The sequence below is a fragment of the Drosophila ficusphila genome, unplaced genomic scaffold, assembly GCF_018152265.1.
Source record: "Drosophila ficusphila isolate 14025-0441.05 unplaced genomic scaffold, ASM1815226v1 contig_198, whole genome shotgun sequence".
In the NCBI taxonomy this organism is placed as follows: Eukaryota; Metazoa; Arthropoda; class Insecta; order Diptera; family Drosophilidae; genus Drosophila; species Drosophila ficusphila.
In genome coordinates, this window is record NW_025064092.1 from 14,289,109 (window position 1) to 14,305,417 (window position 16,309).

At 52.2% G+C, this 16,309-nt stretch overlaps 2 protein-coding genes across 4 annotated transcripts; one reads left to right on the forward strand and one right to left on the reverse strand.

Annotated features, from left to right (window-relative positions):
* The first annotated feature begins 8,238 nt into the window (after nt 1-8,238).
* On the forward strand, nt 8,239-13,002 carry LOC108097206 (uncharacterized PE-PGRS family protein PE_PGRS20). 3 transcript variants are annotated; one of them, XM_017199351.2, is made up of 5 exons: nt 8,239-8,481; nt 8,546-8,872; nt 9,946-10,914; nt 11,186-12,079; nt 12,311-13,002. In XM_017199351.2, the coding sequence occupies exons 2-5, from the start codon at nt 8,815-8,817 to the stop codon at nt 13,000-13,002; spliced, it is 2,613 nt and encodes an 870-aa protein (XP_017054840.1). In that variant the 5' UTR covers nt 8,239-8,481; nt 8,546-8,814. The 3 variants fall into 3 exon arrangements, with proteins under 3 accessions (XP_017054840.1, XP_043063494.1, XP_017054841.1); XM_043207559.1 differs by having other exon boundaries at nt 8,239-8,872; XM_017199352.2 differs by lacking the exon at nt 12,311-13,002 and having other exon boundaries at nt 8,239-8,872; nt 9,946-10,019; nt 10,083-10,914; nt 11,186-12,185.
* Nucleotides 13,003-14,545: 1,543 nt separating this feature from the next.
* Nucleotides 14,546-15,617, reverse strand: LOC108097213. The gene is made up of 2 exons (XM_017199361.1): nt 15,557-15,617; nt 14,546-15,273 (listed from the first exon to the last, which is right to left on the reverse strand). The coding sequence occupies exons 1-2, from the start codon at nt 15,615-15,617 to the stop codon at nt 14,546-14,548; spliced, it is 789 nt and encodes a 262-aa protein (XP_017054850.1).
* Nucleotides 15,618-16,309: the final 692 nt, after the last annotated feature.

Here is a 16,309-nt window from a genome sequence, read left to right on the forward strand (position 1 = left end):
GTTTATTTATCTTAGCTCGCTCACTTCGTCGCCAATGTCTCTGGCGTCCTTCTTCATTATTTTCCAGCGGACTATTTTTTTTAGATTCTAATGTAAGCGTAAAGCTTTTCTTGCAGACGGCTTTTCCCGCAGAAAATACAACTTGTATACAAGCTGTTTGCAAAAAGTTATATTTTACTAAATACGCTATTTTACGGAATACTCTTTTCAATGATAATCCAATCAACCAACAATAAAATTTCAAAATATTTTGAGCTGTTTAAGCTTATGCGAAATCTCAATTGTAAGTATTAAAACATATTTTAGACATCTGATTGAATGCAATTTAATTGTCATTTCACTGATCCTTTAGTTAGTCGATAAAAACCAGTTGGGAAAAGATTAGTGGACAATATTTTTAGGGAACACTATATTTTGAGTGGGTTTTCGTTTGTAATAAGTGACTGACAGCGGACTCAAACCCTGTTTTGAGCACCTTATGACCAAAGTTAACGAGCCCAATCACTTTGATGATCTTTGGCCAATTTTCGCATTTTAAACCATTTTTACCATAGTTTTAAAAAAGATAGAAATCCAAGAACCCATTCGATACATGGTGGTCTTCTGATCTCAACCGTTCCGACAAATACACTATCTGACTGAAATGACAGGGGATCTTCGGGGTTGTAAACCATATTTTTATTTTGGGACTCCCAGCGCCCAACGGAAAGTTCTTAAATATTTAATAGCATATTTTAATCAGGGACCTTGTTGTGTCTTTCTTCACTACCAAAACAAAGCCCTATCATAAAGTGCTGATAATTTGGTAGCTCTTTCGCGAGGCGTTCAACTCGACAAACAATTTAATTAAAATATGTCAGTGAGCCGGCCGAAAAAGACCCGCACACCCGCACCACCGCACCGCCGCACCGCCGCACTACCGCCGCTACCGCACCACCCAAACAAAACAACAATTGTCGCTGGGATAAAATGGCAAATTGAAACATTTTGCTGCCGTGACAGAAACGGGTGACAATTTTGCTACTGGACAGGACGAAGGCCTCCTTTTGGTGTTGCCATAAAACTTTGCAGCCACTTGCTCCACATTTTGTGTCGAGCCCGCCTCACAGGACCCGCCCGAAAAGCCCCTTTGTTTTTGCGTTTTTAATTTTGCTTTGTGACAATCCCCTTGTTCTTCCCGGGCCACACCCCCCCGCTCCCCCCATCCTGTTCCCTCCATCCTGCTACTTCAGTGTTTTTTGCAATTGTCAACTGCCTGTCGGAACCGCTCCCTTCCACTTCCACCTCCCCCTCTCCCCCTTCCCCCCTCCCCCCTTTCCCCGCACGGCCCTCCTTGGATTTCACCCTTGTGCTGTCTTCATTTGTGCAATCTTTTCTTTTTACTTTGCGCCGCCATTTGATAAGTTTGACAGCGGCTACTTCTCAGACTCCCCACTCCCACTCCCACTCCCGTTCCCTCGCTGGCAGACATTCTTCAGTGGCTGCACTGGCAGAAACCGCTGTCCAAACCCAGGTGTGCTTTCCCGGGATTCCCTTTCTGTGCAAGGGAACCTCTTCAGTGCGACAGAAACTGTTTGCATTCGCCCAAGCAACACAACTCAGTAGTGTCACATCTTCAGAATCAGATTCAGGTTTAGAGTCAGAGTCAGATTCAGATACTTTTTCCAGTGCACCCTTCACTCCCCTCACTCCCCCCTTCGCTTCGACACTCCTCTCTGTTGTGTATTGTTGTGCAAATAAGCAGCGCTCAGGCGTCAAACTGAAAATAAATGAGCCAAAAGTGGCGAGCAGCTAAGGGCCAGAGAAAGTGAAGGGGACAGGCGGGCGAAAGTGGGCTCTGGCAGCCAGGGGATTGGGGATGATATTCTTGTTGCTGAAGTGAAAACAAATTAACTATCTCACGCTGGGTTTTTGTTGCGATTCGGATAAGCGAGACGGGCGGGCACAACGCGAGAAAGGACTCGCCAGGATGCGGAGGCAAGGACGGAATCACTAGGCTCAGGCCCAGGCAAACACTCGCCGAAATTGCTCCCACGGTTGTCCGGCAGACAGCTCTGTTGATTCAGCACTACAGCCCAAAAAAACTTCTGGGCGGGAAACACGGAGCATGGAACACGGAACACGTCACTATTTAAATGTGCGGATTATGTTCTTGAAGTAAGGGACATGCCACGCGTCTCGAACCAAGAATGATAATTAATGCTGGACAACAAAGTGGGTGGCTTGATCTGCTCTGACAATGAACAATGAACGATCAAGTTCAAGAATGGGGCCTGCTCATTCACCCAATTTTGTTGAGAACTACGTACTACATTCGCTGGCCGCAATGCCGATTGTCGAAGCTTGCGATGGAGTCCCATCTAATTTAAAAGCACAAAGCTTTCCGTAAAGGTCAGTGTATCCTTCCCTCTATCACATTCAATTTGTTTGCCTTAGGCACACTTCTTCATTTTTTTAACTGTCGTTATGCTTCGCATTTTGTTTGGTTTTATGGAAACCCTATGTTGTTCTCATGTTCTCTGGCTGTTTCGAGGACGGCACCTGTTGATGAGCTGCAAATGAGATTTGGCCAACTCTGAGAATGATGGAGCAAGTCCCGAAACAAGATGTCAGGGGGGAGGAGTGGCGCCTGAAATGGCGTTTTATGTGCACAATTTTATGCTAATGCCTTGCCATGGAATTAGCAAACAAATCCACGCACAACTTTAAGCCAGTTGACACATACACACTTCGGGAGGTGGAGGCACTTTGGGGCACGGAGGGTCAGGGAGGGGCGGGAGGGGAGGTAGACACACAAAAAGAAAAGAAGAAGAGTGGGCTGGCGGAAATTGGAGCGCCCGAAATTCAAGTGCATGTTATGAATAATGGCTAATAATCTATAAGCCATCGCAATTTTCTACTCCGTCGCTGGAGTCTATTAAATTAGTTGGCCAAATAGGACACAGACATGCAATAGTTATTCGCCCACAAATTTCTCTCCATGTACGCACTCTATCAGCACAGGACGAGCATTCAAGGGAGGATTTTAAGGACGAAGGGGCCCAAGTAAGGGTGGTTGGGTGGTTGGGTGGTTGGGTGGCTCTCGAATGGATCCCGCCACCCACATGGAAGACGAAGTGAAGTCGCTAAGCCTGTTGGCACCAGTAACAATAACTTAACAGCCGGCAAACAAGGGAAATCTGCTGACGAGTTGTGGAGGTGCTGCCCCCACCTTGGACCTCCACCTCCAGCTCCACCTCCAGCTCCCCCCTCGAATGTAGCGTTTCAATTGAAAGGATTTACATTCTGTTGTTGTGCTCTCAACATTTTTGTTCTACAGCTAAGGTCTCCGAAAGACAAGTCATAATTGTGCGGTCTGCAGTTTCTGTTTCTGTCTTTGCTTCAGTTTGGATTTGTATTTGTACTTGGATTTGGATCTGGGCCTGGCTTGGGTGGCCGTAATCCCCAGGAGACGCCCCAAACGGAGGGGTTGTCAACGAGTTGTCGTCGGCTTTATTGTGCGGGTGCGAATATTAAGAAAGTAATTGGGCAGCTGAGTGATGCTCTAAGTGCTCACCCGTTTCTCCAGACGGCGTGGGCTACTAACCATCTGGAATCACGAAAATGAGAGTAAACTGCTCAAATTATGTTCAAGGTACGTTTGAATTTTGGTGTTTCTTTTGAGGCAATCTATATAATATTTTCCTGGTTACAGTTGTCGTTTTTACTGCTTGGCAAAATACGTTCCTTACTGCATTTAAAGCAGACTTGAAAGCGAGTGCAATCCATCCTAAAATCGATGTCGATTGCATTCGGCAAACTGCAGAGAGCGACTGAACAATCCAGTCCGTTCAGGCCGCCATTCACACTTAATTTTCGAGTGATTCGGCGATGATTAAAATCCGTTTTCGACAGCTTCCACGCCCCGGTGGCCATTAATTTGGTTCAGCTCGCCCGGATTCATCTGAACTCGACTCGAAAATGTAGCTCCGGGCCGCTCGACTGATTCGCTCATTTATGCAGCTGCTTGTCTAATGGCGTTTTAATTGTCTCATGCGAGTTTACCAGTTTGCCAGTTCGCCATCGCCATCATCGGCATGCGCCACCTAGCGGCGGCAACGCTCAACTGTGCAACTGTGCAGCCCCAAAAGTTCCGCCCACAAGTTCGCAACCGAAGTTTTTATTTCGAAAATAAACTCATTTTAAATACTTTTGCCAACAATTTGCCATAATTTGGCTCATTTCCTACAACACACGATGCTGCCAGCTTTGTCACCAGTGGCGGGGCTTCGGTGGGTTAAGGGGGGCCAAGGGGGTTGAGGGGGTTGCGGGCGACTGCCGCAAACTTTTGCGTGTGCTGCGCCGGGGGGCGTAGCAGCAGCCCCACCCCTCCTGCACACTCCACTCCCCGCGCCGCCTGCACATTTTGGCATTGTGTGTTAAGTTCTTAAGCGCTGCCAAAAACTTGGGCCTGTGCAGGCAACCCCAAGGCGGCCGAGGGAGCCGAAGCAGCCGAAGCAGCCGGAGCAGCCACTCCCCCCGAAAGTGTCACGCCCCGCGTCCCGTGGCACACGAAATAGTTAAGATCCGACAGTCGCTGCTGGGGCAGAGCCGACTGGAGAGGACCCTCTACTCCGAGGCCACAGGCTTAAAATATAAGCGAGCCGGGGATAAATGTGCTCTTTAAGTTGGCCAACTATTATACGTGTTCCTCCCATAACAGTTTTCAATTAGTGCAAGCTCCGCTTCCCCGAGAGTTTGTCTGTCACAAACAACTCTGGAGCACCCAATAAAGCGGCATTTACTATTTGCGCTATTTACTATTCACTGTTCAGGTGAACTTGAATCTAATTTTGTTGCAGCGTACTCCAGGGTATCGGCCACAAAAAGTGCCGCCTATGCAGTTATAACAAGGTGGGTGGTTGGGTGGTTGGGTGGCTGGGTGGCGCAGTTGCTACTTTATTACAGGGTAAAGCCGAGTTCGGCGGAAAGGAAGGAAGAGACAACTCATTCTTGTCTGAGGCCCCATCGTTTTTTGGCCTGTTTGCATAATTTTCCAAAGGGAAGCAACAATTGGGGGAGGCAGAGGTGGCAGAGGAGGTTCGCCAGATCCTAGTTGCTTGTGCACAGCGAGAAAAGTTACCGGCAAATCAGACATAATTAGTTCCTCAAGCCAAATGCTATTTTGAATAGTTTAAGTGGTACAGGGATCCTGGTTCTCAGTTCTCAGCTTATCAGCACCTACACACTGCCTACTTGGTGGTCAGACAAGTTGGTTTCGACTTTCGGAGTCACCTTTCTTTCCTTTCCCAAACAACAACCCCATCTGTGTTTTCGGGAACCCACAACAGCGCTCCCAAGTAATTCCTTTCTCTGCAGTTGGCTGTGTCTGCGCCTGGCTTGTACATATATTGAACCATCTATCCGGCAGACACAAGGGCTCACTTTGGAAGAAGTTAGTGCCCGAGGGGAGGGAGGAGGAGAGGGGACCAAGTGGAGCAGGAAACAAAACGCAGGATAAGTGCAGGGATGAACGGGGGAGGGGGAGGGTGCCTCACAATGGACTCCCTTATGTCTTCAAAAATTACATTTTAAGTTTTGAAATTACAATACTAAATTGAAATATCTTATTTCAGCGCTGCAGTCGGAGGCAATTTTTCATGCGTATAAAGGGGCGCTCGGCTAGGACGAAGGACGAGCGGCAGAGGACGAAGGACAAGAAGCTAACGAGCCGCATGGCAGGCAAAACTTTGCTGAATTTATCAACGGGCCCTCGTGTGTATCTGTATCTTTTGCATTTATGAAAATGTAATAATAACAAAAGACGCAATGCAGACGCGGCAGAAGTAAGCTGAACACAAACACAGGACATCGCATCCAGGATGGAGGGGCGGAAACCGGGATGTGCAGCATATGTGTGCATGGCAACCCTAGATAAACGTATGGCTATCCAAATGCCTCTGTATCCGTATGTGTATGTGTGTGTTGCAACTTGAAAAATTTGTCAAAACTAATTACCATAAAACTCGCATCAGTCGGCAAAGGCCGAGCAAGAGTTGCAATTGCAACTGAGGTTTGATAAATACGCGTATAAAATCATACACTTCACAATACCTACTACTCAAACCAAGCAGTTAAATCCCAATATTTTAGCTCCGACTTACAGTTCCACGAATCGGGTGGAAATGTAATTAAATTGAACTTGCCCTTAAAGGAAAGCACTCAGCAGGCTGCACCGCAGTGAATTCAAACAAACCGTGTCGGTGGCTTACCTGCGACTCCCCCTATGTATGTTCCCCTCGAAGGCAAATAAAACTCCAATTAGCAGCTCAAATCAAAGTCAGTCAGTTCTGCCGGAGGACAAGTAGCATCGAGAGCACTGGGAATCGGACCCGGGGGCCAGAGAACAGAGAGCGAGCCAAAAATAAAATATAAAAATAAAGAAGTAACAAAAAGTTAAAGCCGCGTGTCCAGAAAAGTTGCGGGTATTAAATTGATACCGCGAAAGGGGGGCTGGGGCAACGGGAAAATGGGAATATGGGGGAGTGGGAAAAGGAAAAACAAAAATGAAAATGGAAAGGGTAGTTTGGGGCGCTTGAGAGTTTGCTGCGATATTTTGCCTTTGATAGAAAACAATTTTTCTACTCCATTTCACGCGTTCAAGGCAGAACCATAAAAGCTGACCAGAACGAGACCGAGACCGAGAGCGGGAGCGAGAACGAGAGGGAAGCTCGGTGGGAAAGGGACGAAAATACGAAAATAGGAAAATAGGGGGATCCGCCAGCGTAAAGATGCCACCAGACCGATAAACGTTAGAAATGAAATAACAATAAAACCAATTTTTTTATATCGACCATCGCCGAACGAAGTTTGCCGCTCTCTTTCCCCGCAGCGAAAGTCGTGTGAGTGTGCGTTGACCCAATTCGCTTTGGCCTTGTTACTGTTACTGTCACCGTTCACCGGTCTGGTTTCTTTCAGTGTACAAGCGTCTAAATGCAAATCATTATGCCAGAAAAACACTATCAACAGCAAGTGCTGTGATTGAATGCTTGTGAGTCTCGGACTTGCACTAACATTAAGCATCGAAACCTACGAGGAATAATATTTTTGGAGAACAATGGCGTTTGTACTTTAAGGCATTTTTAATGAATCAACTTTTTTTTGTTCCGATCAGCATACGTATACGTATACCTCCCCCTTCCCCCATACTCTTTTTTGTCATTAGCAACTTAATAATGGGAAGCCCACCTGTAAGTTGAAATGTTTATACAAGCCTATTAACCGAAACCTGCTCGCCTAATGCCATTCCATGTGCCGTACACTCGCACACGTTGTTCTTAGGACGAGTTTTGCAGCCCCTTCTGCCCGAAAAGAGCGCTAAAAACTTTTGTCAATAAAGAAAACATCAACAAGTACAAAAAGAGCAGAGCGAAGACGGGTTTTTTCGGTGATTCTACTTCTATTTGTTTGCCTGTTTGCTGACCGACCGTGGAGGCTGCTTCTTCGGGAGGGGCTCTGTGTACACGTGCCCGAAGAGGGTTGAAGAGGGTGGAAGTGGGTGGAAGGGGGTGGCATCTGTCAGAAGAGAAGGGACGGAGCAGAGGGGCGGACATCGTTCGCAGCGCTCGGCAAACGGATTCCGATTGACCTACAACGCGTACATGTGAAGTTCAAAACTTGACCCTGAAGTGGCGGAGGCGGAAATCAAAGCCAGCGCTCCGAGCTGGGGATTCGTACGAGTGTACGAGTGCTCACTTGACGTCGATGATGGGAATTACGAAACACGAAACATGAGTCACAAAACACGAGAAGTATTCAAAGAGTATTTCTGTAGGAGAATTATTAGTGAATTGAAGGCAATATTCAACATATGCTGACAGATGTCAGTGATCAGTGTTTCCATTTCGAGGCAGGGCTTTCTCCGTCGGTCGGCAGCATCTTATGTATTCAAATGAGTGCCCGGATCACCAGTGAGCCTTTCTCCAAGTCCCCAAAGTGAAACCTCCCAACGATGTGGGGAAGCACCTTAAAGACTGTGCGTTCGAACTTGTGATTGCCGCAGAGAAAAGCACCGAAGAGTGATCAGCCAAACTGTTTGTTTATTGTTCCCCTCCGAAACGAGTTAAACGTGAATTTTGTTTTTTTTTTTTCGGGGGTTGTCGCATCGAACAATGGGCACAGTGACGGTTGGGCGTCAAGTCGGGCGTTAATTATTGATTAGCTTAAAGCCCGATTAACAAACCGGCAACTGGCTTAGAACGAAACGGAACGTCCGACGCCAAACAACTTCCACCGCGCTCTCCGAAAACGCGTAAAAAACCCGAAAAATCAAGAGAGTTACACAAGGAGAAAATATCCACTCCAGCGAGATAAATTCGGATGTTTTCTTAAAGTTCGCGGAGACATTACCCATTCTTTTTTTTTACATTTTTTTTTTGTTTTAGGAAAGTGAAAAAAAAGTAGTCTTTCTTTATAGATAGATTTTACTTGAACAGATTGCGTGTAGCGTATTTAACGACTGTTTGCCTCTTATACAAATGTGTTATTAGCCCGAAATTATTTACAGTGCAGGCGGAGAGAAGAGCTGCGAGAAGAACCGGCGGAACAACAAACTGAACAGCGGGACCGCAAAAAAAAACACGGCGGATAGACAATAAAAGTCGGCCAGCGGCCAAATCGCGCTCATTGCGTGCGCTGTTTTCGCAACGGCAACGGAAAAATAGCCACCCAGTTAAGGTGCGAGCGAGATAGCGCACTACGGCAACGGAATTTCAACGGGTTTTCAGTACGGAGAGTCGGAAAATAAGAGGACGCAGTAGCAGTAGCAGTGGCAGGATGCGACACGCATTTGTTGGATTAATTGTGTGCTGGCTGGCAGTTTGTCAACCGCAAGGTAAATATTTTTGGAATGCGACACGCGACGGGAACGGGCACGGGCACAGGCACAGACAGGATAATGACAGGATATACATACATATACATACGCCCCAGCACTCCACACACCCTCACTCTCACACACACACTCACACACACACACACCCGCTCTGTTATTACAGCAATAATTGCAAAATTATCGCTGGATTTTGCCTACGTGCGTTGTATTGTCAACAGGAAACCGGGGAAAGCGTTCACAAAAGGAAGATGAGACAGAGATGTGTAAGAAAAAGAGACGGAAGATTAAGTTGGCTCGGAGGACTGGGCGCATCAGAACATTAACTCGGATTTCGCAAAATGAACACCTGATGAAAGCGAATTTCGCAGGAAAATTAATTAGATAGAGATCGAAAGTCCTTTTGATTCCTGGTTAGACTCCAAAATTTAATTGGAAAAACATACTACCGATGCCTTCTACCTGATTGGTGTTCAACCAGGTGAAACCAGTTAGCTTTCGACGTTCTTTTCGGCATTAAGCCGTCTCTTTCGTTTCTGTGCAATCGCACAAAGGCGACCAATAGCTGGTATAGAATAACATGTGGGAAACAAGTTCTGCAATGTTTACCCCAGAGCAACTTTGGGTAACTTTCCACGGGGGCTTCTTTCCGCAAAACGATATCCTAGTAGCAATCCTTTTAATAGCAAACAGCAAAAAGGAATTGTAGTCCGAAAAACCTGACTTGTCTTGCCCATACTGCTGACGATCTTGCGAACACCACGGCGAATGAGCAATAATCATCACTCATACGCAGTGTGATCTCTTAAAAATATCCTAGTAGCAATCCTTTTAATAGCAAACAGCAAAAGGGAATTGTAGTCCGAAAAACCTGACCTGTCTTGTCCATTCTACTGACGATCTTGCGAACACCACGGCGAATGAGCAATTATCATCACTCATACGCAGTGTGATCTCTTAAAAGTGAAAACAAAGAGGTCTGTTGTGCCGCAATGTCTTCCAACAGGTGTTAAGTGATGTTGATGTGTGCGCCTGGTCACTTATCATCTCCTGCTTTTCTTCTTTCCGCTTTGCAGCTGAGGCGCAGTTTGGAGGCTTCGGGTTCCAGCCGCAGTTCCAGCCGCAGGTCGCCTACCAGCAGCCGCAACAGGTATTCCGCCGACCCCAGGTGCTCCAACGGGCTTACCAACCAGCTCCGCTCTCCCCCCCACAGTTCCAACAGTTCCAACAGCCCCGCCAACAGCGCCAGGGATCCGTGTCCAAGGCGAACACGAACGCGTACGAGCGGCAGGTGGACTTCGGCAACAACCTGGAGTACACCCAGGGCCTCTCCAACTCGCGGGCGGTGACCAAGCAGAACGGGCAGCGCGTGGTGACCAACAGCCAGGCGCGGACGCGCGACGTCGACCTGGGCGGCCTGCAGCTGGGCAACACCCTCACCAGGACAAGCACCAACGCCAACGGGCAGGTCTCCCAGGGCATCGCCGACCAGTTCCGCATCGGGGACGTGGGTCTGGGCGCCTCGCTCTCGCCGCAGAACCTGCGCAACGGCTTCGGGCTGCAGCGCGGCGCCGACGGCGACCTCCGCCTGGGCCTGGGCCTGCTCAACCTCGACCTCGACCGGCACGTGGCCAACTCGAACACGCTCTCGCAGGCGCAGGTGAACGCGCAGGGCAAGGGCGCGCGGGCGGGCTCCAGCAGCAACTCGCAGTCGAACACGCAGCAGTTCGGCGGCGTCACCGTCACCGACACCCGCTCCAACTCGAACGCCTTCGGCAAGGCGCGCCGCGGGCAGACCTCAGCCACCGCCGGCGGCTTCGGCGGCAGCGCGGCCACCGGCGGCCAGCTCGTGCGGCGGCAGGTGCGCCAGCCGCAGTTCCAGTACTTCAACCAGCGGCCCAAGCGGCGGGCCCAGTTCGTGCCCTTCGGCTACCCGGGCGGCGGCTTCGGACCCGGACCCTTCGGACCAGCGGGCCTGCTCGACCGGCCCAGGCGCCAGTTCGGCGGCGGCTTCAACGGCGGCTTCGGCGGACCGGGCTTCGGCGGTGAGTTAGCAAGAAGTGAATTTGGTTGAGTAAAGGGATGGGTCAGGGCCAACGTGGCGGATGAGGAATGCGAACACTGTTCGAGCACATTACTCATTCGCCCTGTGGACTGCATTGAACAAAAGAAAAAGAAGAGGCATGCGAAGAAGGTTTCTTTGCATTCGATCGAAGGCAACGAGAGCCCAGTGCAGTTTGAAAAACTGAACTACTCGTGCGCAGTGTGCACCTGCCAATTTTCAGCTCTGATCTATGACCCATTTATCACCCCCAGGTGGATTCGGAGGCGGGCCAGAGTTCGGCGGCGGCTTCAACGGCGGACCCCAGTTCGGCGGACCGGAGTTCTACCAGCAGCCCCAGCAGCAGCAGCAGCACAAGAAGAAGGGCGGCGGCGGCAACCGCAACCAGAACCAGGCGCACGGGAACGCGAACGCGCAGGGAGGACCCGGGTTCAACCAGCAGGCCTCGACGAACAACCACGCGAGTCCGGGCGACACGGGCAGCAGCTCGATCAGCTCGAACCTGGCGCAGGACGGCAGCAGCGGGCAGGTGAGCTCGGCCAACACGAACACGCACCAGGGCCAGACGGCGGGCGGCGGCTTCGAGAGCGGCCAGAACTCGCAGAGCCAGGCGCTCAACTTCCGGCCGGGGCAGCAGCAGGCCTCCAGCGCGAACGCGAACACGCAGCACACGCAGCAGGGCGACCGCGACACCTACTCCTCGAACAGCGGCTCCACGGCCACCAACAACAACCAGTTCGGGTCGTCGACCAACACGGCCAACACCAACTCGCAGGTGGTGCGCGAGGGCAACTCGCAGGACGCGACCAGCGACGCCAACAGCCAGAGCATCTTCCAGGGCAACAACGGGCAGGGCGACGCCTCCGCCCAGACGAGCGCCCAGACGAACAGCCAGCGGGGACCCGGCGGCTTCGTGAGCAACTCGGCCTCCAGCAGCGCCACCGCCACCGCCCAGAACGGCCAGTCGGCGAACGCCAACGCGAACGCGAACGCCGGCGGCGACGGAGGCTTCGGCGGCGGGGGCTTCGGCGGCGGAGGAGCGGGGGGAGCGGGCGCGAACGCCGGCGCCAACGGCGGCGGATTCGGGGGCTTCGGCGGCGGAGCGAACGCCAACAGCGAAGCCTTCGGCCCCTTCGGATTCTTCGGACGTTAGTTGAACCCCTTTCTCGTTTTAAATCAACAGCACTCTCCTTTTTGTCACCCACGAAAGCACGAAAATAAATGCATTTTGTTTAGCTAAGTTTAAAACTATAACACACACTGGCACACTGGCACTTCGATCGGTTCTGGTTCCTCTGAGGAGGGTTGATGTTGTGGAATCACCATGGAATCACCTCCCGATTAACCTGTTCCCCATGTTCCCCATGTTAATCCCGCAGTTCGGCAGCGAGCCCAGCAGACGATTCGCTCGCACCGCTGGTCGCAGCGTCCGCAGAACGGCTCTTCGCCCAGGAGCTCCTCCTCCTCCTCCTCCGTCGACGGGGGATTCGAGCTTGTGTTCTTCAACCACTCGACCCACTCGACGGCTCGGCTGGAGGACCTGGGAGGGTTGGAAGACCTGGAAGACCAGCACTCGGCAATGCCAAACACCTCGGTGGAGGCCTTCGCACCCTTCGACCGCTCCCAGCGGCAGGGACGCACCTTCGGCGTGATCTACGACTGGATCAGCGGACTCTTCAACTCCTGCGTCTCGCCCTGCACCCTGGAGGCCTTCCAGAAGCAGACCTGCTGCGAGACCTACGTGGTGGATCCCTCCATCCCGCCTCCCCCTCCCCCTCCGCCACCTTCCGCCTGCTGTTCGCCAGCGAGGCCCTCCTACGCTCCTCCCCCTCCCCCTCCTCCGCCTCCCGCCTACCCCTACCCCTACCCCAACCCGAGTCCCTACTACCCACCCCGCTACCCGCCGAACAGGAAGACGCCCGTGGTGGTGGTGGCCACGCCCATCAACTGCTGCACCGTCTGCACCTTCACCTACTACGGACCGCCTCCGTGTGGGCGGAACTACGACAACAGCAGCGGCGACGGCAAGAAGGTCACCATCTACGTGCCGCCGCCCTACTACGGTCGCTGAAGCCCGAGCTTGCAACGTGAATAAAATAAAGTACTACTGCTGACCAGGTGATCCCTAGTGAGGTTTTCCATCTGCTCCGTCTGAAGGGATAAACCACTGGCGGAGAGGAGAATGACAAATCTCGAAGGTAACTTCGGCCACTAATGTAGAGAAGAGCTTCTCCAACTCGCAGATGAAGCAGAAATCAGTTGAGACCGACTGGAAGGGCCCGAAAGTATGTCTCAATTTTTAGAGAAACACGTCGACTTTCAGAGGTTTAAAATCCACCAGAAGTTCGAACTCGAGAGTGGCGAACAGGACGGTGTGGCTTTAAAGTAAATACCGAAGACCGTGGCGTGGAGTGCGGCAATACTTTCACCTCAACATATGCGAGTGAGTATCTGACCCGAGCCACAAGGTCCCATTGTTTGCCTGTTGTTCGCCCGGCTAATTCGGAGAGCGCTTGCATAATCTCCGTGGGTGTGGGCTTTGTTGCTCGGGGAAATCCTGTCAAAAATGCGGCAAATAAGACACACGACATGGCAAACGGACGGAGTGAGGGGTGCTGGGTGCGGGGTCTGTGCACATTCATAGCTGCACTGGCGAAGAAGAAAAGTTCTGATACCCTGGCCGAGGAGCTGGTCATACGAGCACTCCCGGTGGCTCGGATTCCACGCCCTGCACCCTCTGCAGTCACAAGTTCGTCGCAGGAACCTCGAGGTTTTCGACTGCGTTCCGACGCTCTTGACTGATGTCGGGAACCAGCTTGAAGCTTGAGGATATCCCGCATTCGTCGTTCGCGGCCTCAACTCGGAGGCGGCAGGTTAACGTGTCCCATCTTTTGGCGCTTTTGTTCTGCGGCTGCCTTCTTCTGCTTCTCCTTCTTCTGTGGGCGGAGGCCTCTTGTGCCGTTGACTTTTGCGCCTAAGCAAAATTCGTGCCATGTGTTTTGCGGCTGCTTTGTTTGTTGGCTCAAATTCGCTGGCAGACTGCCACACGAGGACTCTGTGGCACTGCTCGTCGGCTCGTCCGGGGATCGGGGCGCCGAAACTCAAAACTGAAACTGAGACCAAGGCTGCTAGTGGGAATGGTTGTGGGACTGGGACTGGGACTGGCACTGGGAACGAGGAGCAGACAGGACATGTCACGTCAGCGGCACAAAGCCCAAACACAAAGGCCTGATAACTGCAGCCGCCCGATAAGCTGCGCCCCGGCGAGCACCGCCCTCCCACTCGAGGACACTCTGAATAAAAACGGCTCCCGGCTCTGCCCCTTTGAAGCGTCGGCTCCCAGCTCAGAGGTTTCCTCCCCCGGTTTCTCCGAGTGCAGCCCTTCCTGCAGTCCCACGTCCCACGGGACGCCCACCCGTCCCATTCCCATTCCCATTCCCATTCTCATTCGCCGCCCGGAAGCACAAGTCGCCCCTTTTGTCATTTCGCTCATAACGTTAATTTATATTCAGTTCGGTTCAGTCTAAAAGAGAATAGCCAGTGGAGCAGAGCTGTAGCAGAGCTGGAGCAGAGCTGGAGCAGAGCTGCAGGGGGTGGGGGGTGCTGAGGGGATCCTAGTTGTAGAACTGCTGGCGACGGCGCTTCGCTGGGGCGGCGGCCACGAAGCGGCGGCCGGAGCTGCTGGAGCTGCCGGAGACGCCCTCGCTGGAGGAGTAGAGCAGCAGCGGGATCTCCTCCACGCTGGTCTGCTGCTGCTGGGCGGAGTTGCGCACCCCGGAGCGGAGCAGCTCGTCGGCGGACAGGCGGCGCAGGGCGGCAGCAGCGGGGGCGGCGGAAGCGGGGACGGAGGCGCCCTCCAGCAGCTGGTCCTCGTCGTTCTCCGGCTGCTCGAGGACGAGGTCCTCGGGCTGGGCCACGGCGATGCTGTTGCCCACGGGGGTCTCGCCCTCGTTGTCGGCGGCGGCGATCGAGCTGCTCTGGAGCAGGGCCTCGATGTTCTCCAGGTTGGAGAGGCCGTTGATCTGCAGCTGGTCGTGCAGCTCGCTGGGGATGGCGATGGCCTGGACGTCCTTGTGGCCCGAGATGCCGTTCGGCGTCGGGATGAACTGCACGTTCTCGGGGATCTGGTCGGTGGGGTAGACCGGCACCAGCTCGGCCTCGTTCTCGTTGCTCGACTTGAGCAGGATCAGGGAGATGGGCACGATCTTCTTGAACTTCAGCAGCACCAGCTTCTTGATGGCCACGGCTCCGGGGAAGACGCGTCCCTGCGGCCCGCCGTGCGGCTTGGCGATGAGGGCGCGCTGCTCGAACTGCTGCCTGCGGTGGCCGCCCACGTGACGGGCTGCTGGGCGAGAGGAGCGAGATGGCAAATGCGAGAGTGAGAGAGTGAGAGAGAGGGAGGGTAAGGCAGAAGATTCCTCCAGAGTCCAGAATCGGAGCTCAACAGGAGTTCACCACTTGGCAGGGAGTTCAGCTTGCAGAGGTTCGGAATGATCGCAAACTAATTGCTGGTTGCTGATTAATAGCAGCAGCGATTAGGCAGCGATTTAGCAGCGATTAAGCACCGATTTAGCAGCGATTAAGCTGCGATCGCAGCCCCGCAGCGAACGTAGTCCATCACTCACCTTCGCAGACGGCCAGGAGGGCCAGGCCGATGGCCAGAAGGGCTACCAACTTCGTTGCCATGATTGCTGGATCGGGGAGCTGCGGACTTCGACTTGGACTGGGACTGGGACTGAGTGGGATTGAACGTGGACTTGGGTCTGTCGCTGGACGAGGGCCTCTATTAAATGGTTAAGCAAGTGCCCGGCAAAGACATTTTATACAGGGGAGGAACGTTCGCCGGGCCGCAAAAAAAAAACGAGCGAAAAAGCGGAGACACATAAAAATCACCCGAAAAACAAAAGAAATTAGGAAGCCAGGCAGAACAAAGTAAAATGTGGCGAAATTGGAGGGAATTGGGCGATTGGCAAATTATTAAACTATGCAAATGTCTTTCGACTGATTTATGCACAAAACCAGAAACGGAAAGAGGAGAACCGAAAGCCATTCCGTCCCAGAGATCCCAGAACGTTGACTTTTGGGGCCTCCATTTCCATTTTGAGTTCGAGTTCGAGTTGCAGTTGCCTCTTACCGACCAAGGCAGCGAAATTTGCATTTGGGTCGGTTGTCTCCGTCTCCAAAACACGGAAAAATACGCAGAGAAGACCTGAAGAGTCTGGCCGAATCTCGAGTCGATTTGAGGTCAAAAGTGAGATTTTCAGTAAGTCAAGCCGCTTCCATTTGTCACTGTCTGCTGTCCGAAGTGGGCGAGGTCCCACTGTTCTCCCCCTCGGATGTCAGAGTTCGGGGTTTATTTGGGGCACCTCCATTCGCCA